The 23007-nt window shown below is 47.6% G+C and overlaps 2 protein-coding genes across 3 annotated transcripts in view; one reads left to right on the top strand and one right to left on the bottom strand.

The window, feature by feature from the left end:
• Positions 1-18: 18 nt before the first annotated feature.
• Positions 19-17022, bottom strand: TMC7 (transmembrane channel like 7). The gene is made up of 16 exons (XM_065030682.1): positions 16671-17022; positions 16216-16456; positions 13682-13830; positions 13161-13328; positions 12892-12977; positions 12091-12236; positions 11477-11624; positions 10011-10181; positions 7781-7938; positions 6851-6968; positions 6261-6358; positions 5752-5935; positions 5103-5233; positions 4691-4846; positions 2193-2271; positions 19-1161 (listed from the first exon to the last, which is right to left on the bottom strand). Exons 1-16 carry the CDS (start codon positions 16720-16722, stop codon positions 1102-1104), a joined length of 2145 nt encoding a protein of 714 aa, XP_064886754.1. The 5' UTR covers positions 16723-17022; the 3' UTR covers positions 19-1101.
• Positions 17023-19477: 2455 nt separating this feature from the next.
• TMC5 (transmembrane channel like 5) overlaps positions 19478-23007 on the top strand; it is a 31753-nt gene continuing 28223 nt past the window's right edge. Inside the window, exons 1-2 of one of the 2 annotated variants that reach the window (XM_005508489.3) lie at positions 19478-19609; positions 20553-20642. The gene's annotated coding sequence lies outside the window, so the exon portion shown is untranslated. Of the gene's footprint in view, positions 19610-20552; positions 20643-20794; positions 20990-23007 lie in introns of those variants that run through there. The other variant, XM_065030671.1, reaches the window with a different exon arrangement.

Raw genomic sequence — 23007 nt, 5'->3', positions numbered from 1 at the left:
TTATTATTTAAAATCAGATTATTCTTTTTAATTCATTTATTGAATGTTCATTTCTGTAAAATTAAGGCAGAAAACATTCCAAAACGTTACATAAGAATTACAGTGCATCACATTAACTAACAGAGCACTGTTGCAAATTTCAAGTAATAAAACACAATTCTGTACAGAAAATCCTTAAGCATAACGTCTGAATGAAGGGAACAGTCAGCAGACTACTCAGAGCCGCTGCTCCCTCCCAGTCACAGCTCCATCGCTCCGTCCAAGCGACACGAAACACGAACTCAAAGGCTGCTGACAAACAAGTTTCTGAACGCTATATTTCAAAACTCACATTTTAGAACAAAGAGAACAGCATTCAGAACGTTTGCATGAGAATAAACCACAGCTAATAATGCCTTAAGACGTCTGAAAATCAAAAGGGGGAGCAGCAACGGCTTCCCCCGACAGACCCGCGCTGACCCGGCCGCGGGCGGCGTCTTCCTGCGGCCGGCGTTTGTTCAAGCTCTTTCATCCATTGTTTCCCCTGAACCACTCTGCGAAGTTACCCAGTGTTCAGCTGCATCTGTGGTTTCAGAGCAACACGAGTATCAAAGTAGCTTCTCTACAAAATATTTACAAAACTGATTTCAAACGCGCATTTTTTTCTCTTACCCACTATTTCATAATACGTACATCTCTCTTTGACTTTGGTTTCAGAAGCGAGTTGAAAACGTAAAGCCACACCTTTCCCCCCTCCCATTCTTAAAGCATAGTTTATAAATACAGTACAAAGCTCTTCAACAGCATTTCAGTTCTGATCACACTTTACCCAAAACCCCTGAAAAAACAGGGACATAACAAACCCCAAGAACCCTGAAACTGTAGCAGCAATGAGTTGTCCTACCGTACAATTTTTTGCACACGTCTAACACACTACAAATTAGCTACATTTCCAGTCTTGGAGACTTTAGGCCCACTGGCATCATGGGGATGCACCCATCACAGACAGCAGGGCCGGGGTGCCCCTCGGCTGCTCGGGTTTTAGGTGCTGCAGATGGTTCTACCCTTATCTAGTGGTTCTGGGAGTTTCAGAAATGAAGTTCTTCTGCCTTTTTGTGGTTTCTAAGGGTGCCTCTGCGCTTCTGTTATCTTTCTGATTAGAAACAGCTTGTCACGACTCTCCTGGAAACACAGAATAAAAAGTACATGCTAGATGAGCAGAAGTGGTAAAAGTTACCTGCAAACAGCTCGTTCCTTTATTAGAAATAAGTACGTGCACTCGGCACACTGTACTCTAGTGGCTCCCAGTGCACTCCAACTGCCCGAACAACTTTACATTTACAATAGTCTCGACCTCATTTATCTCATGTTAGGTCACGTATTAGCAGTGCTGCGTTGAGCCCAGTAAAAACATATCGCACACCTAAAAACTGAGGACCACACTTCCAAGAAGCCTAACAACAGCGAACAAACACAAATATAAAGCATGCAAGGATTGTCAGAATTCCTAACCAATTTGGTTAGGGAAAAGCAGCAAGGCCTTTTGCTCCAAAATTCCTCACTCTTCAACAATCTCTCCCCACCACGGTGTTTTGCTAAGGAGGGGTGGTTAAATGTTGTACCGAAAAGTGGGGTATTTCCTAAGAAAGCGAGAAGTCCTGCTCGTGACAGCAGCGGTTTGCCAGAGCGCAGCCTGCGAGCGCGGTTGAACAGGGCGGCAGGTTTGGACGGGCACTGGAAATCAAACCAGACACGCCAGAGCAGAAACACAGGCCTGGAGGGAAGGGCGGGGAGTCGGGTGCCTGTCTGGGAGAGCAGGGAAGGAAACAGAGATGGGGTTGTGCAAGCTGGTGGAAGGGACAGGGAGCACAAGGTTCAGGTTCTTGTTCGGCAGAAAACCCAGGCAGATGGGTGGATTTAAGCAAGATGGATAAAGAACGGGGACACCGCTTCTCAGAGGTGTATTTTCATACACTCATGTCACCTGATGGAACCAGACCTTGCTGCAGATGCAGCTGATACCCAGGAAAACCAACTAGCCTGAGAAATACTTCAGCGCTTCTGTCATTTTTCCCGTGTGATTTGTAAAACGTTCTTCACTGCCTGACCAAACACCAACTATACAGAAGACTATGAAAACTGTTGTTCCTCTGCAGGCCAGATTACTGACAAAACAAAGAAAACTTCAGAAAAGATAGTGGGTCAAATCTTACCATAACCAGTTGCTCCCTCAGCTGCTCGACCACTCGTTTGTGTGCTCTAGCCAAGGCAATAAAGTAGAACATAACGAGGCTACAAACAACAAACCAACATTATGTGTTAGCATCGTGCAAAAAGAATTAGTCAGAAAAAGGCTGTTATGGGTGGAGAAATTGTTATTTGTGCATTTGCTTGAGATAACCTGCCGGAGGAAAAATAAAATACAATCAATCCAGAGCTGGGGTAGGTTGGGCACAGCTCTGCTCAAAAACATCTGCTGGGATATTTGTCCTGCCATTTCTTATAGCACGTATTCCAGATGTAATCTGTTAACCAGATTATCCCCTGTGCATTAAAAGATGAAGAGCAGTAGCAAGAACTAGAATGGCACAAATGCCTATGTAAATAATGTATCCAAACCAGCGTGGTCAGCAGGCCAAGGGCAGTGATCCTTCCCCTGTGCTCTGCACTGGTGAGGCCACACCTGGAGTATTGTGTTCAGTTCTGGGCCCCTCAGCTCAGGAAAGAGATTGAAGTGCTGGAGCGGGTCCAGAGAAGAGCAACAAGACTGGGGAAGGGACCTGAACACAAGACCTATGGGGAGAGGCTGAGGGAGCTGGGCTTGTTTAGTCTGGAGAAGAGGAGGCTTAGAGCTGAGCTCAGCACTCTCTAGAACTACCTGAAGGGCAGTTCTAGCCAGGTGGGGATTGGTCTCTTCTCCCAGGCATCAGCAATAGGACAAGGGGGCATGGGCTTCAACTCTGCCAGGGGAAATTGAGGCTGGAGATGAGAAAGCAATTCTGTGCAGAGAGAGTGGTCAGGCATTGGAATGGCTGCCCAGGGAGGTGCTGGACTCACCGGCCCTGGAGGTTTTTAAACTGAGACTGGACATGGCACTTAGTGCCATGATCTAGTGAATGGACTGGAGTTGGACCAAGGGTTGGACTGGATGAGCTCTGAGGGCTTTTCCAACCCAGTCCATTCTGTGATTCTGTAATGTGTTTTCTTTTCCAAATAATACATAGTAGGGCAGCAGTACAAGCCATCCTCCCACTCTTACACAGGTTTATGATAAAGGAAAAAAAAAGAATAAAAAACCCAAACCAAAAAAGAAGACTCTGTATTTCCTATGCACCCAATGACAGGTTCCTTTAAGGAGAACACATCAACATATGTTAGGGACAAAAGGTCTGGGTGAAGTCTGAAATAAACTGCATGGTTTCTCAAGTGTAGAAGTTGTAGAAAGTAGGAGGTAACATGGCTCCAAGATCTGAAAAGGGTTGGATTAAGCTGAAATGCAAAAAAATGCATTTAGACACAAGAGTGATCAAACACCAGAACAGGCTGCCAAGGGAGGTTATGGAGTCTCCACCCTCAGAGACGCTCCAAACCTAATGGGACACAGGTCCCAAGCACCTGCTCTACTTGACCCTGTTTGGAACAGGGGGTTTGGATTAGATGATCCCTACGGGTGACCTCCAACCTTAAAAATTCCATGACTCTATATTGAATTTTATCTTATAGAATGACTGTTTTGGACATTTTGTTTGTTGTTGTCCTGGTTTTGTTAAAAACAAGTTTCTCTTTTAGTGAATTTGCCTGTCAGCTAAAGCTTCATATGAGCTGCATTTTCCTGGAGAACCAGATCCATGTTTTGGTGAACACAGCAATGGAATGTGAAGTTACTGATAAGCATGGATGGACATCTCGGGAGAGGGGCGACGAGAAACAGGTGACCAAGAAACTGACCAACTGTGTATAACATCCCATTCACCTGATACCTCATATAAAAGTGGGAGATCACGAGGATCTCACCCCTTTTCCTTATGGCAACATTAGGAGAGGACCTTGCAAGTCGTCCCTGCGAACTGAGGCCAGTGACAGACTGAATCCAGCTCCGGTTGGCTGCAGAGTCCAGTCCAGGACTTCGGGTGCCGGCTCTGCAGTTGCCGAGACTTCCAAGATTGGTTTTGTATATTCTATATTATTTTCTCTATTTTATCAGTAGCATTAGTAAAACATTGTTAATTTTCCCAACTCTCTTCTCTCTGTCCTTCTTTCCCTCCCGATGCCCTGTGCTGAGTGGGAAGGGGGAGAGGGAGGGGCAAAAGGGGCAGGGGGGGAGGAGAGAAGGTTAACAATACATCTGCCAGGGTTTTATTGTCACCCTACAATCAAAACCCTCGACAGTTGTGTTGTTTGTTTTTTTTTCATCAAGGTTTGAGGATAGGATTGTTGATCACAGGGCTCACATTAGTAAGTTACAGAATGATTCACAGTTAACACGTTTGAGAAAGACAAGTGTGCGATCTGGAATATGCAAGAAGAAATGAAATAAAGCTAATAAGCGCGAACACGTGGGCAAAGACCTAAAACCTGAGCCTTCATAGGGGCTTGGATGCTTTTGACTGCAGATGGAAAATCTGGTCTAACAGTTGTTTGGTATCAGCTCAGTGAGGAAGGAAAAGGACCACGCAGCTGCACGACAGAATCAGGTCTCCACAGTACTCACCAAATGACCATAAAAAAAGGCACAGCAAAGGCTTCTGAGGCTATTCCGTGAAGGACCTGCTGCAGAGCTGTCGGAAACCCACTCACTGTGTCTGGAATGACTGCCCAGGATGTGTTAAAACTCCTGAACGGCCCACAGGCCTTGGAGGAGGAGATACTGTCAAAGAACAGAAAGGAGATGCTAAACCAAAATGTAAAGAGAAAATAATCCAACACAAGCCCAGCGCCGTTTTGCCAATGGGGTAAAAGTCTCCTTTGTCTTTAAAACTGTCATTTTTATTGATACGAACTCAGTTTTAATTTATTGTACACTATTTGATTCCAATTTGCCATTCCGAAGTTGTGAGTGTGTTTTAAGGAACTGACAACTTCAGAACCAATGTCAACTTCATAGAAGTTAAAGCGTCACTTACTGTGCTATGCTGATTCCCAAAGGAATAAAAGCCAAGACGAGCCCAATCAACAGCACCACCAAGAAGAAAAAATTGGAGCTTGACGCTCTGAGAGGCCGAGCTGCAGGTTTGCACGTGTGCATCAAACTGATCTGAAGCGGGAAAGCGAGCAAGAGTGTTCCTAGTGCAACTCTATACAAACATCCACGCAGACTTTCCCACCAACTCATTTTCCATTCTCAGGCACACTACCAGCTCCCACATAACCATCGTTCTGTTGATGTACATGGACTAAAAAGGGCTAAGACAAGAACGCCTCCTGTTCTAACATCTCCTATTTTGAGTAAGAATTTGATCCAAGGGTCTCGTCCACTCGCACAGAATCAATGGTGTACGACCCATGGCACGGCCGTGTCCTGCCACATCCTCATCCTCTTGTCAGAACTAAAGTATCTATAAGAATTTGCTACACAGGAGCTGCGTGCTCATAGAGTAAAGCTGCCAATACGCAGAAATCGCATCTTGAACATCCAATCCAGCTTGGGTTTTCCAGTTTGCTTTCAAATTTTTAGCAGCTTGGCAAAATTTTGTCCAAGTTCTAAGCTGTGCTGCTAGCAAATAGATTGTTGCAGACAAGTGTTACAAACTAGCTTTATTACATAAAAATTACCTTTTTAATGTAAAAGATGATGAAATACTTTATAGTCGCTATTGCGGGGAGGAGCGGTGAAAAGAAGGTTCCGATCCAGCAGATAGTCTGCCCGTAAATGATTTCCAGGACGTTGTCAGAAATTCCAAATACCCGCAATCCACACCACTGAACTGGCTTGCAAGAGCAATGAGTAACTAACAACCTACAAGCAAAGAACAGCGTTAGTTCCGAAGTGAAGTCACAGAGCTTGGCTGAATTCGAAGACGTTTGAAATATTTGGAGCGCATGGAAATTTAGCATTTAAGTGGAAGACAACAGAACACAAGTCTGATGAAAAACAAGACTCAAACATCAAAAACTACACAGCCAGCTGAATAGCAAACTAGCACCTAAACCACCAGAAATACGGTTGCAGTTTATTTTAAAACCGGTAATGTGGTTAGAAATATGAGGAATTAATAACAGGTGAAAGAAATGGGTTTTGTAAGTCATTTGCAAAATTATGCTCAAAAGGCAGAGATACTTACTTCCTAGGAAAGTCCAAAAACAAGGTCACAGCCAGAATTATAATAAAATCAAATATTGTCAGTTTATACATTTCTTGTCCAACTTCAGATTCCCAGCACTATAAAAACAAGTCAGGAAACACAAGATTAGGCATCTAAATATCAAGTGAAAAATCCATCCGCCAATCATAATGCAACAAACCGCTCAATCAATGAACACCGTAAAGTTCAAACTGCATTAACTCCCATTTCTGAAGTGTTTAAGAGCTTCCATGCCAAGTTGGTTGTTTGCTTTGTTGTGTTTGGTCTTGTTGGTTGTTTTTTTGTTGTTTTGCTCTGGGTTTTTTGGAGGAAAGACCATTTGTCATATTGGAGCAAAAAAAAGCAGTAACACAACTGTCTCCAAAACACGGTTACCTCAAATAATCCTTGTGACGGTCAGAAAGGCTGACCAGAGTTTCAAATAAGCACAAGTTGTACGTAAGAACTGCACCGCTTTGCGCTGAGCAGTGAAAATCAACATCTGAACATCTCCCAACAAACAAGGCTCGTGGAAAACAAATCTCTGCTCACAAGTTCAGATGATTAAAGGCCAAGATAAATCTGCTTACGGGATAAAGTTCGTAATTGTATCCACAGGCCTTGCACTCGTCGGTGGCACAGTCGGAGATATGGCTCCACAGCGAGAACAGGAGAACGCCGATATTGGCCAACCGCACAAAGACACACCTGGAAGAAAGGCAAACCTGCCCAGGAGCCATTCCACACCTGGCTCAACGCACAGGAGTCTGAGGAAGGCTCGAAACACAAAAGGCTCGCAGAGAGCAGCTCTTTAATAAACACATCTTTCCATAGCAGTCAGTTAAATTGCTTTTCCCCTTCCCTGCTTTAGGTTCCAGCCCCTCCTTTCTCTTCTCCGTGTTCTTCCTGGGTCAGTCATTTCAGCTGCAGATTTTGACCTCACGACGGGCGCCGTTTGGGGGCAGGTGACAGCTCTGTGCGCAGCATTTCCCCGCATGCGGCGTCAGCCTTCAGAGGCACTTTGCCAAACCCAAAACACAGGGCACGGGGGCTTGACAAAGTCCAGATCTTACTGCCTCCAGCTGCCAAATACCAGCTCTCCATGTTCTCACACTGAAGTATGTTTCCCCGCCAAACTTGCAGCTTCTGCCTTGAGCAGAGCCCTGGTTCAGTCACTGCTGCATGCCACGCGCTGCGAATCCACAGCTCTGCAGCAACAACTCCCCTACCGAATATTTATCCAGGTTGTTGAAGATGTCCAGACCACACAGCTACCCGGGACTGAACTTGGACACTGAAATGACTGCACTGTGCTGTCATCAAAATAGGAGACTGTTTCCAGATTTAAAATTAGTTTCCAACTATGCATAAGTCAAACAAGGCCTGCTCGGCTTCCAGTGCCCAGGCCACCCCTGCAGAGTGCAACCTCTGCCTCTTCATACCTGAATGCTTACCATGTCTCAAACCTACCAAGAAAAGAGCTGTTGAAATACCCAAGGTCACAATAAAAATGTCTTTACCTCATCAGCGTCAGCCTGATTTCAAAGGCTGGTGAATAATCTTCAAATGTGATCAGAAACGAGAAGATCTGAGGGGCAATGAAGTTGGCCAATGTGATCACTATGGAAGGCAAATACTGCACTAAGAGATTAGCCTGGAAGTTCGTGTTGCTGACATCCTGTATGAGAAGAGATGAGAGGAAGATAAAGCCCAGAGAAGAACCTTCCTGCCTTGTGCTCCTTCCAGCCTCCCTTGTCCAGAGCTCCCTGTCTATCTCTGCAGTTGGCTGCTATAACCCTTGCTCCCCCCTGCTCCCGTCACCAGGAACTCCCACACCCTCAGGTACGAGTATTTTAATGCTTCCCCAAAGCTTCTCTTGAAGAGGCTCATGTCGCCAAGGCTTGTATCTGACCATGTTGTCTGACCCAGCACTACAGAGACCAGATTTTACATCGACGCCAAAGCACAGACACTTTTCAAGTTATTCACACCAGTGCCAAGCAGCTCCCCTGGCTTTCCTACCATCTACTCATTTAGGCAAGGTCAGGATATCAGCCCTTATACATAAATCCCACAGTAAGTGAAGCTTTTTCCAAGTGGTTCAGTGTTGTGCTCTCCTCCTTCTCTGCCCCAAAACACCACTGGCACCAACACTTCTGTGCTCCCCGTTTCCTGCTTCTCTCCCCGCAATCCTGGCAGTTTACAAAGTTAAGAGTTGGGGCCACCACAGTTACAACTCTCCCCACACACAGCCAGTGCCCATCACATCACCACCGCACAGAAGGGAGACAGAAGGTGCAGTCCTCATTCACATCAGGCTAATTCAACCCTGGGGTCCTGCAGAGGAGTCGGTTACTGTTGTGAGAGTCTTACATGGGGGCAGGAACAACCCCAGGTTGCAGTATAAATTGGGGAACGAGCTGTTGGAGAGCAGAGTAGGGGAAAGGGACCTGGGGGTCCTGGGAACAGCAGGGTGACCATGAGCCAGCACTGGGCCCTTGTGGCCAGGAAGGCCAATGGTACCTGGGGTGGGTTAGAAGGGGGTGGTCAGTAGGTCAGAGAGGTTCTCCTGCCCCTCTGCTCTGCCCTGGGGAGACCACACCTGGAATATTGTGTCCAGTTGTGGCCCCTCAGTTCCAGCAGGACAGGGAACTGCTGGAGAGAGTCCAGCGCAGCCACCAAGATGCTGAAGGGAGTGGAGCATCTCCCGTGTGAGGAAAGGCTGAGGGAGCTGGGGCTCTGGAGCTGGACAAGAGGAGACTGAGGGGGGACTCATTCCTGGGGATCAATATGGAAAAGGGGGAGTGTCAGGAGGACGGAGCCAGGATCTTCTCAGTGACAACCAGTGACAGGAAAAGGGGCAATGGGTGCAAACTGGAACACAGGAGGTTCCACTTAAATATGAGAAGAAAGTTGTTCTCAGTGAGGGTGGCAGAGCCTGGCCCAGGCTGCCCAGGGAGGTTGTGGAGTCTCCTTCTGTGCAGACATTCCAACCCGCCTGGACACCTTCCTGTGTAACCTCATCTGGGTGTTCCTGCTCCATGGGGGGATTGCACTGGATGAGCTTTCCAGGGCCCTTCAACCCCTGACACTCTGGGATTCTGTGAAACTACTGAAGTTGTTGGCTGCCCTTGTTCTGCTCCTGACCTGCTCTTCCCATCTGTCTGTCCTGCCAGGGGTGAACAACCCCACCCAACCTGATTCTTTCCAATGCTGATGCAAGAACCTTTTCTTCTGCAAAGCGCTCCGTGTTCAAAGTCTTCCTGTTGCCCCACGCAGCTGTCACTCAAGCCACAATACAGATCATAATTTTTACTCTCCCCTCTCCTTGCTGTCCATTTTTGGAGTTGAGCACTGAACCAGATCACAAAACTGATCACAATGCAGTTTGTTTTAACCAGATCAGCTCCCTGAGCCAGTTCATTGCCCCGACACAAGCGCTTGCAGCAGCAGATCACAGCGAGGTGACACGGGAAGTGACAATTGCTGTTCTTGCCAGCTGCATTAGCTGCAAGGCAGATGACACTGGAGCCTCTGTGACAAAGGGAGACATCTCCGGGGTTTTTTGCATATGGTTCTCAACCTTTCTCACTCTCTCCTACTAAAAAAGTTCTAAGTCTGTACAAAGCGTTTTCAAATCCCTTACACAAAAGGGGCTATATTAAGATACTTGACTCTTTCACAATAGTTCCTCTTGCTGTAATCACCAGCCCCGATTGTATCTGTCCTCGTGTCATGTCTGATACTCACGTTGGAGTTTTCTTGAGAGAAGACAGTTGCTCTATAAATGGAGTAAAAACATCCTGATAAAACTGCAATGACAATTATATTTATACATATTCTCAGAGAGTAGATGCGTAGTTTTTCTTTCATTGTCCTGTCTGCTATTTTTTGCTTCAGTCTTTCTTCCTCCAAGTCTGTCTACAAATAAAAGAAAAAGGACATGGAGTTTTCAGGTGCAGCACACAGCACTTGCCACCACAACTTCTGCAGGGCCCTGTGGCCAAAGACAAGCGTCTCGTAACCCTCTACTTTATCGGTAACATATCTCCTTGAGGACACAAAGACAACTGGTCTGTTTATCTTGAGCGACTGATCTCAGATAGCTCAGCACTAAACTCTGAAACGGGTAAATCGGCGCACTCATCTCCCCACTTCCGCAGGTAACAACCAGTCCTCACCGCTGCGGCTCCAACTTCCTTCTTCTGGTGCTGCGAAGGAAAAGTGTGGGATGGTGCAGAGAGAAAGAACTAGAGCCTCGAGCAGCCTGTCACGTCAACTTGAGATGTTTCATCTTAGCTGATGTGAACACGCAGTATTGCCTGCGAAGGCGATTTAACCTGGGCAAGCCCACAGGTTACCCAGGTGTTTTCTGAGGAACTTACTTCCATCAAGCAGTAACATTAAAGTTTTTCTGAGTTGTGAGTTCTACAGGCGAAAGTGCAGTAAGTGAAGGAGGCTCTGGTTACATGATGAAAAAAGATGACTCTGAACTTTACCAGAGCAGAAAGTAACTCACTGTAACTTATGAAATCTGTAATTACTGCTTTGTGGTTTCAAGTGCAAGTATCTTTTCAAAGGTAACTGTTTTACTACATAAATCTCTGCTTCCCGTGTGCAGAGAGAAAAACAAGGTACTGGTTTCACCAGAAAAGCCTGTCAGACTCTCTTTTCAGAGAGCTTTATGCTTTGGGAAATCAATTATGTGCATCAGTGTTTTGTATGTGCACTTGTGTCAAAGACACCTAGTGAAAATCAGTATCTTCTTACTGCAACAATGCTCTCGAATTGTACGAAAAGCACCATTTGAATTTTATTCCTCGTCGAACCACTGCCTACCATGCTGCAGACTCATAACCCCGGACACTCAGACTCATTCTCAGCAGCACACAGGCTTTGCCCACAGCTGCAACAGCTTTTCCTGCTGGATTATGCAGAAACTACCAAAGGAAGCAGGACTGGAGTGTGAATAAAAGGCACTGAGACAACAGCTCGCAGGCTGCAATGGACAGGGAAAGGGCCATTGACATCAGCGTCAATCTCACGTCATACCGCGATTCAGCTACCTCGAAAGCATGCAAGAGGATGTGGGCTGCCCTGCCCCCAGCACAAATTACTTCAACCCTTCTTATCTTTATTCCATTATCTGCAGAATTATACACCTCTCTTTTTTAGCCGTCTAAGCTACATAAAACTGTAAAATGAAAGTTACTCACTTGGAGCTCATAGAGCAAGCTACGATGTTTTAGCTGTGCTGCATTTGGATCTGTAATGCAGAAGTCCCAGCCTGCAAAGACTTTGTTACAGTAACTCTGAAATTGATCTTCACCATGCACCAAGTTGTGCTTAAATCCGTTCACAGATCTGGAGGAAAACACAACTTAACTTCATTTGTGAAAAGACATATTTTATACATAGAAAATGAAACAAAAGCCCAAACCTCGAGCAACTTGGCTCAAAGGCTAAAGGAAACCCCAACCCCAGGAGCAAACAGCCACGTGTGTTCTGCCAGCAGGGCTCTGGGAAGCGCTCAGAGAGGTGCTGCAGCCCAAAATAAATCCTCCAACAACTATGGGAGAGTTGAGGATCTTTTATTCATATGCATGCATACACGTGAAAAAAATAATACTTCAAGTGTATTTACTTTTCTTTATTTTGCTGGCTCAGTTTCCCAGAGGCAGACAAAGGCTGCTGCAGCAGTGCGTGCTCAAGAAAGAGATTCTCTGTTTTCACATAAACCAGCTCTAGAATGCAGCATGTTCCCTACAAGCAAGGATGCAACATAAACTGCACAACAGGTAGCAGTAAAGAACTGCACCAATGCTTTTACCTTTTTATTATCCAGATGAGACTTAATGCAAGGTAGGCAAATGTAGCTAGCAAGTACGCCAGTGGCAGGTTGTAGTTCAGGACACTGAGCCACGCAGCATCTATTGTGTAATAGCCATAAAACAAACTTGTCACTTCAAGGAACCCCTGTGAAAACATGAAGTTTAAATAGTATTTGTAACAACAGCAGCACCTGCCCAGTTAAATCCAACTCGGTATTTGACAATCATTTTGTAAACTGAGTCACTACCCCTGGAGGGATTTAAAAGACAATGAGGAGCTTGGGGACATGGTTTAGTGGTGGACTGGGCAGTGCTGGGTTAACGGTTGGACTCGATCTTAAGGGTCTTTTCCAACCCAAACGATGCTATGATTCTAAATCAAAAATTACTATTGGGGTCCCCAACAAGCTGCACAGCCTGTAGCTTCTAAATACTGCCACTGCCTCTAGCGAACCGCAACGCAGACACTGTGAGCCTACAATCCCTCCCTCTGCAATCAAAGAGCTTTGTGACAAGGACACCGAGGTCCCACACAGAGAGCACAATGGGCTTCGCAGTACAGACCGTTTCACAGCTGGGACAGCTCAGGCTGCAGCCACAGCCAACCAGGCTTGGGACACTCAGGAAAAGGCAGTTTTAAGACTCCCCGTCTCACAGAAAAAGGATAAAGCCTAATTTTACCCCAGTGATGCATATGCTGTATCACTTTTCAAAATTAACCAAGCTTCGTTCCCCAAGTAAAATGTTTTCACATTTTACATGTTATGTGAGACACTTATTAAAAAAATCTAATTACTTACAGTGCCGCTGAGCAAATCTTTGAGGTAAGTATAGAAGTAAACAAGTCCCTCATTACTACTAGGTTTATAAACTGTGCAGTGAGGCTCTGTCAAAAGAAAGGCAGGAAAAGTCACTCAACGGTAATGCCCATTAAACTGCAAGATCAGGTTAATTCAAACAAGGCAAGTTCTGATAAAAAACAGCATTTATTTGCCCTGCGAGGTGGAGGAGAAGCTGATGGAAAGGGGGAATCATACAAACAACAGCAGTACATAGAGAAGGTGTTTACCTGTGTTCTTTGGAGGAACTTTAGCAACGCTACTGTTGAATATTCCGTATTTAGAAATGATGCTGGGAAGGGTGACAAAACTGAACATCAGGATAAAAATGATAAAATTCAGCAGGACCAGAAAACGCAGGAAGGAGAAGTAAGACTGGATGCCAGTGCCAAACTTCCCTGAGAATGAAAGAAACATGTGCTAAGGATTAAGATTATAAAATTATTGAAAATACAAAATGAGCAGATTATAACTTCGGTTAAATTGAGTTAGCTGATGAAACCTCCCTAAAGCCAGTTTTAACTACCGCAGGCTTTTAGCTATGTAACCAAAATGGAAATGTGACCTTTTTAATAATTTTCTCTAATATTTTTCCTTCTACCCCATCATGGATTTTACATCAGCAATAATATAGGAAGCAGGTAACTTCTTAAATACATACAGTTACATCTGAAACTACACGTACACATGTAAAACTACCAATAACAGGAGCAACTTGAAAGAAGAGACGTCGCCTTAAGGCAGTAAATACCTTCAATGCTGTGAATATCATGTCGCCAGAGCTCTAGGTGAGAGGACAACTCCTTGGCTTCATTGAGGACTTTTCTCAATGATTTACTGCTTGTTCTTTTCCACTGTTTCCATCCAGATAAATATTTTACATCAGCTTGCTGACAGTCCCTAAGAATCAAGAAATACAGTTACTGAGCACAAGAAATGCTTTTCGCTACAGGTAACAGGGCCTGGAGAGGGCTAAAAGGCGAGTTCACGTCTGCTCCTCCTGAGACATCGAGTTAATCCAAATACAGCAAGTCCTCCCACAGGAAACACTGGAAAATCCAATCGGCAATAGGACAGCAGAGAAAAAATATGTAGCTGAATTTCCCAGTGGGATCTCATGGAAGTTGCCATTAGTGATTTTGTATTTGCAAACGGCTGGAAAAGGAAGAGACGGCTGTTTCCTCAAAACTTCTGACTGGAGCATCTTCACCAAGCGGCTCTTCAAAAATGTCTCAAAAATATTTAGCTTTTCTCTTTTAACGTTTCACATGCAGCTGTCCAAAATAGAAAATTATTCTCTTTTTTTGGTAGAAAATAAACAGATCTCAGAATCAGAATGAAATGTCAAATAGAGAAAGAGCTATAAAGAGGCTAAAATATTTAATTTGGATTTTACAATTTTAACTTTTATATCACAGTCCAGTACATAATAGACAACAATTTTTGACATTATTCATTTTTAGTTATTCATTTTTTATAGCATTTTGAAAAAATTGCTGGAAAGTACCAACTTAAGGAATATGAGAAAGTATTTCTTTGCCCACATGTGTGGGGTTGCACCGTTCTAGTAACAAGCTGCAAACCAACACCAAGGATGTGCCACACACTGCCTGTAATTTTTAATCGCTTCTCCCAGATTTTCATACTATATGCAAACATTCGCATTTTTAAAATTGCTACATGGTCATCAACAGCATCAAGGAGAATTAAGCATGGGTCAGAGCCTGCATCTCATTTGTTTCTTTTAAGAAACCTTAAAACGAGATGAAATTTCCCAGAACCACAGCCTGGGGATTGATTTGTATGCAGCATATGCTGTTCCAGCCCCTGATGCCACCGAGGACAAAGGTTTTGCTTTTAAAAGCTGTTGCTGCAGCGCATCCCCGACCCGCTGCCATGTGTGCTGTGGTGACAGAGTTTCCATCCCCTTCTCAGCTGGAAGGAAAATTAGGATTTTGGCAGGAAGCCGAATTAAATCCTATATGTAATAATCAACCAGGCAGCAGGTGACATCATCTTTAAGTGCAAATACAGCTGCTCTCAAAAGGTTTCACTTTGCAGAAACTCCGGGCTGTGGTATCCAGTGTTTTAAACAGCGGCTCTGGGAACTATCTGGCCCGTGTTCAGCCTGCATTGCAAATAGAGGCGTGGGCTGCACATTCATCTGTGTTACAGAAGTTGAGTGTGCAGCTTTCAGGACATTTCTATCAAGCATTTTGTGTTGGCAGCACAATACGCACAGATTACTGATCCGCAGAAGCGCCAAGAAGCCCCACCAGAATCTCTCAGCGTTTAAACACGTAAACAAGCTTGGGATGTCCCAGCTCCATCGCTAACACACACCACGGCCACAGGAACGTGGTTTCTTCTTGAAGAACCAGGCTTTAGATACCCAACTACACATAAAAAGTCAAGGCATTGAGTGCTTTCCTTTACCATGACCTAGATCTTCTGTTCCTTGTGTACAGGCGGTTGGGTTAAGCTGAACTCCAGGGTCAGGCTGTAACCTGTTTGTCACAAGTAACTCTTGTTCTCTGTAGAGGACCAAAGCTTAATTGTACTTTCCCCTCTCTCCTGGTTCATAACCACGACTGCAAAGTATCTGAATTAAAGGTGCAACTGTTTCCTGACAACATAAAAACACACCCTGCATCCTATTGCTCATCCGAGCAGTGAGACAAGAGACGAGCAGAGAAATACAGGGCGGGGGCAAAGCTGCTGGGGCTGGTCACCACTGGAGGGGCAGGAGCTCCTCACAGCAAAGAGCAAATTGAAAAGGGATATTAAAACAAAAAACAACAACAACAAAAAAGAAGAAATGGTCCTGGAAAGCCTCTTTCCACCTGTACTGAGCCATGCCAGAGAGAACTCAATGTATTTTGGTAGAACTGCTGAGAATCAAGAACAGCAGCACTCGCATAGTAGAAGGGGGCTGCTGATGACAGATAAGCCACAGTGACCCTTAATGGCACAAAACTCTGAGGGGAGAAAAAAGGGAAAAACAAAATAAAACAAAGAGGAAGCCAGTGAGGAACGCACTTGGAGCTGCTGGTCACTCCAATTTTAGAACTTGCCCAGGCCGGCCCAGCACCGGGCTGCTCCTGCAGCTGGAGGAGCCACAGAGACCCGCACAGCTTGGGCAACCTCTGGTCAAAACCACTTGCCACAGAGTGACACATACACAGATGAACCCAATTCTGCCACAGCCTTCCACCACAGCACCTGTGTTGTGCTTAGGAAAAGGTAATTAAAATAAATAAATAAACAAGAGGTGTAAAGATTAACCTGAGTCTCCTCTTCTCCGCGATGCTCAGGGGCTGTTCCCTCGCCGGTCGAGCCTCCGGTTCGCGTCCCTGTTGCTCCGGCCCCCGGGGCTCGGCCGCGCTCTGCCCCGCGGAGCCCTGCGCGCCCGCCCGCCGCTGCTGGCTGCCCCCGGCGCGGCGCCTCAGCGCGGACTGGTAGCTGGGCAGCTGCTGCAGGAAGCCCGCAGGTGCGGCGGCGGGAACGTCCGCGGGCAGCCAGAACTCTGCGGGAGGACCAACACGGGGGCTGCGGAGCGGGCTCGCCGCAACATGGCCCCCGGCCGCGGCCGCCCCGTCAGGGCCGCCCTCAGGTGTTGAAGGAGCCGAAGCGGGAGCGCCGCTCCCTCCCGTCCCACCGCACTCGCCACCTGCCCGGGCCGCCGCCGCCCGGTGCTCCCTCCCCGCGCCGCCCGGTTCCCGCCTTCCCCGCGCCCGTACCGCTGTCCCGCCGCCAGCCCGCCGGCTCCGCGGCGGCCCCCAGCCCGCTCATGGCTGCGGAGGGGAAGCCCCAGCTCCGCGGCGGCGCTACCGTTTCCGGGCGATACGGAGCTGTGGGGCAGCGGCTGCCGGAGCGCCGGTGCCGCTGTGGGCGAGGGCGAGGCTGCGCCGGGGCCGCCCTTCCCGGGCGCCTCGCCCACAGGGGGCGCCCGCAGCCGCCGGGCCGTGCGTGAGCGGGGCCGGGACCGGGACAGGGACAGCCCCCGGGCAGGTCCGGGGGGGGCAGGGACTGCGACCCGGGGACGAGTGCGGGCCCAGGGCGAGTCCGGCCGCGCCGCAGCTGCCCCGGCTCAGGTCGAGGCGCGGCGTGTGCCGACCCGCCGTGAGGGGCGGGCTGAGGCGCAGAGCCGCTCCTCCCGCACCCAGCACCCTGACTAGTGCCGGCCCCGCTCCCTCCTCACAGGATCCCAGAGTGTCAGGGATGGGAAGGGCCTTGGAAAGCTCATCCAGTGCAATCCTCCCATGGAGCAGGAACACCCAGATGAGGTTACACAGGAAGGTGTCCAGGCGGGTTGGAATGTCTGCACAGAAGGAGACTCCACAACCTCCCTGGGCAGCCTGGGCCAGGCTCTGCCACCCTCACCGGGAACAAGTTTCTTCTCATCTTTAAGTGGAACCTCCTGTGTTCCAGTTTGAACCCATTGCCCCTTGTCCTGTCACTGGTTGTCACCAGAAGAGCCTGGCTCCATCCTCCTGACACTCCCCCTTTCCATCTTGATCCCCAGGAATGAGTCCCCCCTCAGTCTCCTCTTGTCCAGCTCCAGAGCCCCAGCTCCCTCAGCCTTTCCTCACACGGGAGATGCTCCACTCCCTTCAGCATCTTGGTGGCTGCGCTGGACTCTCTCCAGCAGTTCCCTGTCCTGCTGGAACCGAGGGGCACACACTCATAGGTTTAAAATCAGGGTTTGAGATCTGGGGGCATCAGAGTAATTTTGGTCCTCTTTTCCCAGGGCTTTTTCCAAAAATGCCTTGAAGAAGCACAGAGGGATGTGAACGCTGCTACATGACACCCCTCAGTCAGAACTCGGCCAGGCCCATGTGCTGTTCTGACTGCCTGGCTTCTCTCATAGGTGCTTGGCTTAGAAATGGGCTTTGTCCTGATGTCTTACTGTTAAATGTCCATGCCGGTCCTGTAACAGCTTCTTGCAAACTCTGATACTTGTTCCAGTCCTGTTGGACCGCAGGCCCAACCTCCATGGCTTGTTCTGAGCGATGGATGCAGCGTCACCCTTGGTGTGAGCTGAGCGCGGTGAACTGGAGAAAACAACGGCAGCATATGCTCGGATCTCTTTCTGCATTAGACATGGATGGTATTTTTTGTATTTTTGTGTTAAGTTGTAGTAAACATCCCTGAGATAATTTTTTCTTGGAATAATTCTTGCCTTTAGTGTGCGACAAAAAAGAAAATGAACGCCCCAGTAACATGTGTGAGGGAAAAAAGGGACATTTCTGTTATTTCTTACTGTATTCTACTGGTACTTGCATTGATAACCAGATTTTTCAGAACGTTTCTCATTCACTTTCTGCAGTACTTTTAAAAATAAGTGATCATTAGCTTTCAGGATGCTGAATCAGACATTTGTGAGCACATTTTGTAACTTACCTCAATTGCGTGTCACAGCTCAGGTATGTGAGGCTTTTATTGCTTTATTAGCAGTATGAATCTATGCGGATAACCAGTTTTCATAATAAAACCATAAAACATTACTGGTTAAAATGTAAGTTGTCCAAGTAATTTAGATGTACATGTTTATGATTAGTGAATTGATGTATAACTGGAAGAGGAGAAAGATATATCCTAAGGGGAACTGTTGTTAAATACAGAAACGTGGAATTAAAACTTTCTTATTGCACTGAACTACTTTAACAAAAAACAAACAAAATAAACCCAGGCACTTCATAGGTGTTCTTGTCTTCATGCTGGTAGATTCATCTAGTATATAACTAATACGGTTTTTAGCAATTTTTCCATGAGAATAAGCTATAACTTTCCCTCATCCTTCAACAGGTCACACTGGGGGCTTGTACAAGACGGCCGGTTGCTTTTTCCACTTCTCCTTTTCACAGATCTCCAGGCTGATTTTTCCCAGGTGGGTTTTTTTTAATATAGCAAAGGCTGATGCGCTGTGGCTGTTTGCTGGGCACCAGAGCCGGGTCCCTCGCTGAGCCCGCTACCCCAGGGGGAACCAAAGGTTCCTTGATGAGAGCCACGTTCCATGGCTTTCATTTGAACAACTTCTACTTGATCCTTCCTGAAAATTCGTGAGGTGGAAATTGAAACCCCTCGGCAGCACTCCTGAAAAATCATGTAGTGTTGTTCAGCATTCAAGCTACATGTGCGATTCATATGCAGCACCAGAGCTTGGGGACCCACTGTTCTTGGTTCCTTGAAGCCAACAATGCGTGAACCGCCTGTGTTTGGCCGTGGCCACAGAGCAGGGCCAGCTCTGCCTCAAACAGGGCTACTTGTGGTGTCAGACTTCCCTGGGCTGCCAGCTTTCCTTCCTATTTATGTTCCTTTTCTTACCACTGAGAACACAATGAAAATAGGTGAGTAACGTATTTGCTGATTAATTAGCCCCTTTCTGAAACTCTGTGTGCTAGAAAAGTATTAAGTTAATGACCCTGTGAGAACAAATTTAAATAAAGATTGGAGGAACTGAAACAAGATTGACTTGCCCGGGCATTTTGTGAGAACATTCTCTATTCTCTCTCTTTTTTTCTTTCAGTTTATAAAACTTTTTTTAGGCGCTTGGAAATGTTTCAATGGATTTTATGGATCACAGCAATCCCAGGTGGGATAACGGGAAGACAAGGACGCTGAGGAGGAGGGAACAGATGATTCTGCCAGAGCCCAACAGTCGCGTGCAGGGAGTGTGGTAGGTTCCTCTCATCCATTTTTTGTCCAATGTACCTTATTCACGAAAGCAGCAGTTTTCAGTCCGTGCTAAGCACGTGCCAGTGCCACATACTCTTTCCAGTGACGCTGGAGACCGGTCTATCACATTTGTTATAGGAACACCGTGTATTTCCAGGGCACCTTTTGTTTCATGTTGTTCCTCTCCATAATGCTACAGCTCAAAAATCAGCAAACATTCAGGGAAGTTCTGAGTGCTTGTTTTAATTTTTGGGGGATCCTTTGTTCGACTGCCCCGCGGGTTTGCCCTGTGGCCTGTACAGCATGCAGGCCGCTCCTGGATCAGAGATCTGCAGACAAGTCCTCTGCAGTCACGCCAGGAATGTTCCTTTGGGCAAAGTGCAATATTAAAGCAGTAGAAAACTTCACTTAAATCCACGTTGAGTGTGTCTGGTACGGGACAGACATTTCTTCACCCAGTTTAGGAGCTTGAAAAGCACTAGCCGTTTGGTAAAAGTGATTGTCAGTCACTACAGCAGCACAGCTTCTGAACAGGGAGCAAACTGGTTTGTTACCAGTTCCCCACTGGCTACTGAGGGTGCCTTTAATCCCAAGGCTGACAAGTGTGTTGTTTGTTTATTAGTTTTTTAATCTTGCTGACCATAGAAGTTACTTAGGAATAGTTTCTGAAAGTGTGAAGATGTGTTTTTCTGGTCCCTACAGAGTACAGGAGTACAGAGTACAGAGCACAGGTATTAAATTCCACATCCCGGACCTGCCTATATTAGCATGAGCTATTTTTTTTTTTCACTTCTAGATGGGCCTTCCCGTAATACACATAAAAATATGTGAGGTCAAAGGTGTTCTTTGCCCTACGGCTGATTCATCCAGAGATAAAAGTAACACATCATGTGTCTGAAAACTGTTTCTCCCTGTCCTTTTACTGTGGTGTTATTGCGATCCAGGCCAAGAGCAAGCAGATTTTAATTCGTGGAGGGAAGGAGACTGGACACCTTGGAGATCAAATAGAAATAAAGCAACGTGTTCTATGGCAGGTAACACGAAAAGGACTTTTGTTGTTGATTTACTTTCTCTGTGAGCTGAAGGAGCCCAGAGTTCAGCCCCCCTCGCCGGGGGGCGCAGCTCAGTGCACAGCCCTTCGGGGATGCCCGCGGCGGCAGCCACGGCACCAGCGCGGGAGGCGGGACCGGCACCGGCGCACGGGGAGGAGCCGCCGGCGCGGCGGGTGCTGGTTGGTGCCGGTTTCCGCGGTGCCGGCTCCTGAGGTGCCGGTTCCCGAGGTGCCGGTTCCCGAGGTACCTGTTTCTGAGGTGCCGGTTCCCGTGCTGCCGGTTCCCGCGCTGCCGAGGCTGCCGGCGCGGCCGAGCTGCCCCGCAGGCAGGTGAGGGGCCGGGAGGCCGGGGGTTCGGGGCCGCGGTGCGGCTCTGCCATGGCAGCGGCGGTCGGTGGGGCCGGGGTCGCCGGGGCTGTAGCTTGCTGGAGGGTGTTTTCTGCGGGCACCTGGCCTGGAGGACTCGCCTTAACTGCCTGACAGGCGACTGCGGTTTATTAGTGCTCGTTAGAGTGATAGAGCTGTTGGGGCTGGACTGCACAATTGCTTGGGGAAGGACTTGGCTCCTGCTGTCTGAGAGGTCAATGGCCTGACCTCGCTGTCAGCCTTGCTGCAGAGTGTCTCTTGGCTTTATCACCGTGTTAGTCATGTAGAAGCCTCCACTGTCTCCAGCTGGAAGGGCTGGTCCCATGGGCACTGACGGCCACGTCCTTCCCCGTGGGTCCAGCCAGGGTGCCATGGTTCAGGCTGTGAGCTGGCACACCAGCCTTGCTGAGATCTCCAGCTTGCAGTGTGACATCTGCTTTAGCTTCGGCATAGGCTGTGTTGGAGTCTGCTAGCAGTGGATGAGTGTGGCACTGCATCTCCGAGTAGCCGGGCATGAGTTTTGTATGTTATAATAGGTAATGGGAAGCCAGATGTTCTTTTGTATTAAACAGGTGAGAAAAGTCTCAGGTTTAAGTATTCATGTTCAATCATTCTGTCACTCCCTCAAAACACACAAGCTTACTATTTAAATACTACTATCTCTTTCTTCAGTCTCAGCATTACATTTTTTTTTCTTCATGCCCTAGCCTTCAGAGGTTGAATCATTTCTATGCAGAAGATTAAATATACATCGAAAAGCAAAATCTTTACATCTAAGATTTCATTGCTGAGTCTCAGTCCCCTAGTAATAATGCTCTGTGAGTTAAAGAAACCTGCAGTCTGTGGTACTGCATGGAAGCCGTGCCAGCTTCTGTGTCCTCTCACCCGGTGTTCCCTCTACTCTGCCCTGGGGAGACCACACCTGGAATATTGTGTCCAGCTGTGGCCCCTCAGTTCCAGCAGGACAGGGAACTGCTGGAGAGAGCCCAGCGCAGCCACCAAGATGCTGAAGGGAGTGGAGCATCTCCCGTGTGAGGAAAGGCTGAGGGAGCTGGGGCTCTGGAGCTGGACAAGAGGAGACTGAGGGGTGACTCATTCATGGGGATCAAGATGGAAAGGGGGAGTGTCAGGAGGATGGAGCCAGGCTCTTCTGGTGACAACCAGTGACAGGACAAGGGGCAATGGGTGCAAACTGGAACGCAGGAGGTTCCACTTAAATATGAGAAGAAAGTTATTCATGGTGAGGGTGGCAGAGCCTGGCCCAGGCTGCCCAGGGGGTTGTGGAGTCTCCTTCTGTGCAGACATTCCAGCCCGCCTGGACACCTTCCTGTGTAACCTCATCTGGGTGTTCCTGCTCCATGGGGGGATTGCACTGGATGAGCTTTCCAGGTCCCTTCAACCCCTGACACTCTGGGATTCTGTGTCCCCGTGGTCTCTGCCGGCCCTGGCCCTGCCAGCCTGGTGCTGCTCTGAGCAGCAGAACCAGTGGCTGGTGCCCAAGGGGTGATGGTTCACATGTGGGTGCTGTGTCCATCCATGCCCAGGCTGCCTGTGCTCAGCAGTGCTGTCCAAAGGCACCTGCTCCAGGCTCACCAGAGCAGTCAGTACTCCACACAAAGCAATTCATTTCAGTTTTGGTTTTGGTTTTTATGGGCTTTTTTTTGCCTGTTTTTCCCAGAGTAAGCTTGTCAGGAGGACTTTTATTCTTGCCATGAAACTGAGAAAGTGGTGAGGTCATAGAATCACAGAACGTCCTGAGCTGGAAGGGACCCCCAAGGCTCATGGAGTCCAACCCCTGTCCCTGCACAGGACACCCCACAGGTCACCCCGTGTGTCTGAGCACGTTGTCCAGTCTCTTGTTGAACACTGTCAGGTTGGGGCCGTGACAGCTCCCTGGGGAGCCTGTTCAGTGTCCAGCACCTCTGGGGGAAGAACCTTTTCCTCATGTCCCACTGACCCTCCCTGGCACATCTTCTGCCATT

Source organism: Columba livia, chromosome 15 (assembly GCF_036013475.1).
Source record: "Columba livia isolate bColLiv1 breed racing homer chromosome 15, bColLiv1.pat.W.v2, whole genome shotgun sequence".
Taxonomy (NCBI): Eukaryota; Metazoa; Chordata; class Aves; order Columbiformes; family Columbidae; genus Columba; species Columba livia.
This window is presented reverse-complemented; position numbering and strand designations above follow the sequence as displayed.

What these genes read in the sequence shown, in the direction of transcription:
- TMC7 (XM_065030682.1), bottom strand. Translation starts at nt 16,722, where the DNA reads ATGAGCGGGCTGGGGGCCGCCGCGGAGCCGGCGGGCTGGCGGCGGGAC. An exon ending in AGTTCCTCCAAAGAACACAG is followed by an intron (nt 12,978 to 13,160) that starts GTAAACACCTTC and finishes TTCTTTTGACAG; the next exon opens with AGCCTCACTGCACAGTTTAT. An exon ending in TTGGGAATCAGCATAGCACA is followed by an intron (nt 4,847 to 5,102) that starts GTAAGTGACGCT and finishes GTTCTTTGACAG; the next exon opens with TATCTCCTCCTCCAAGGCCT.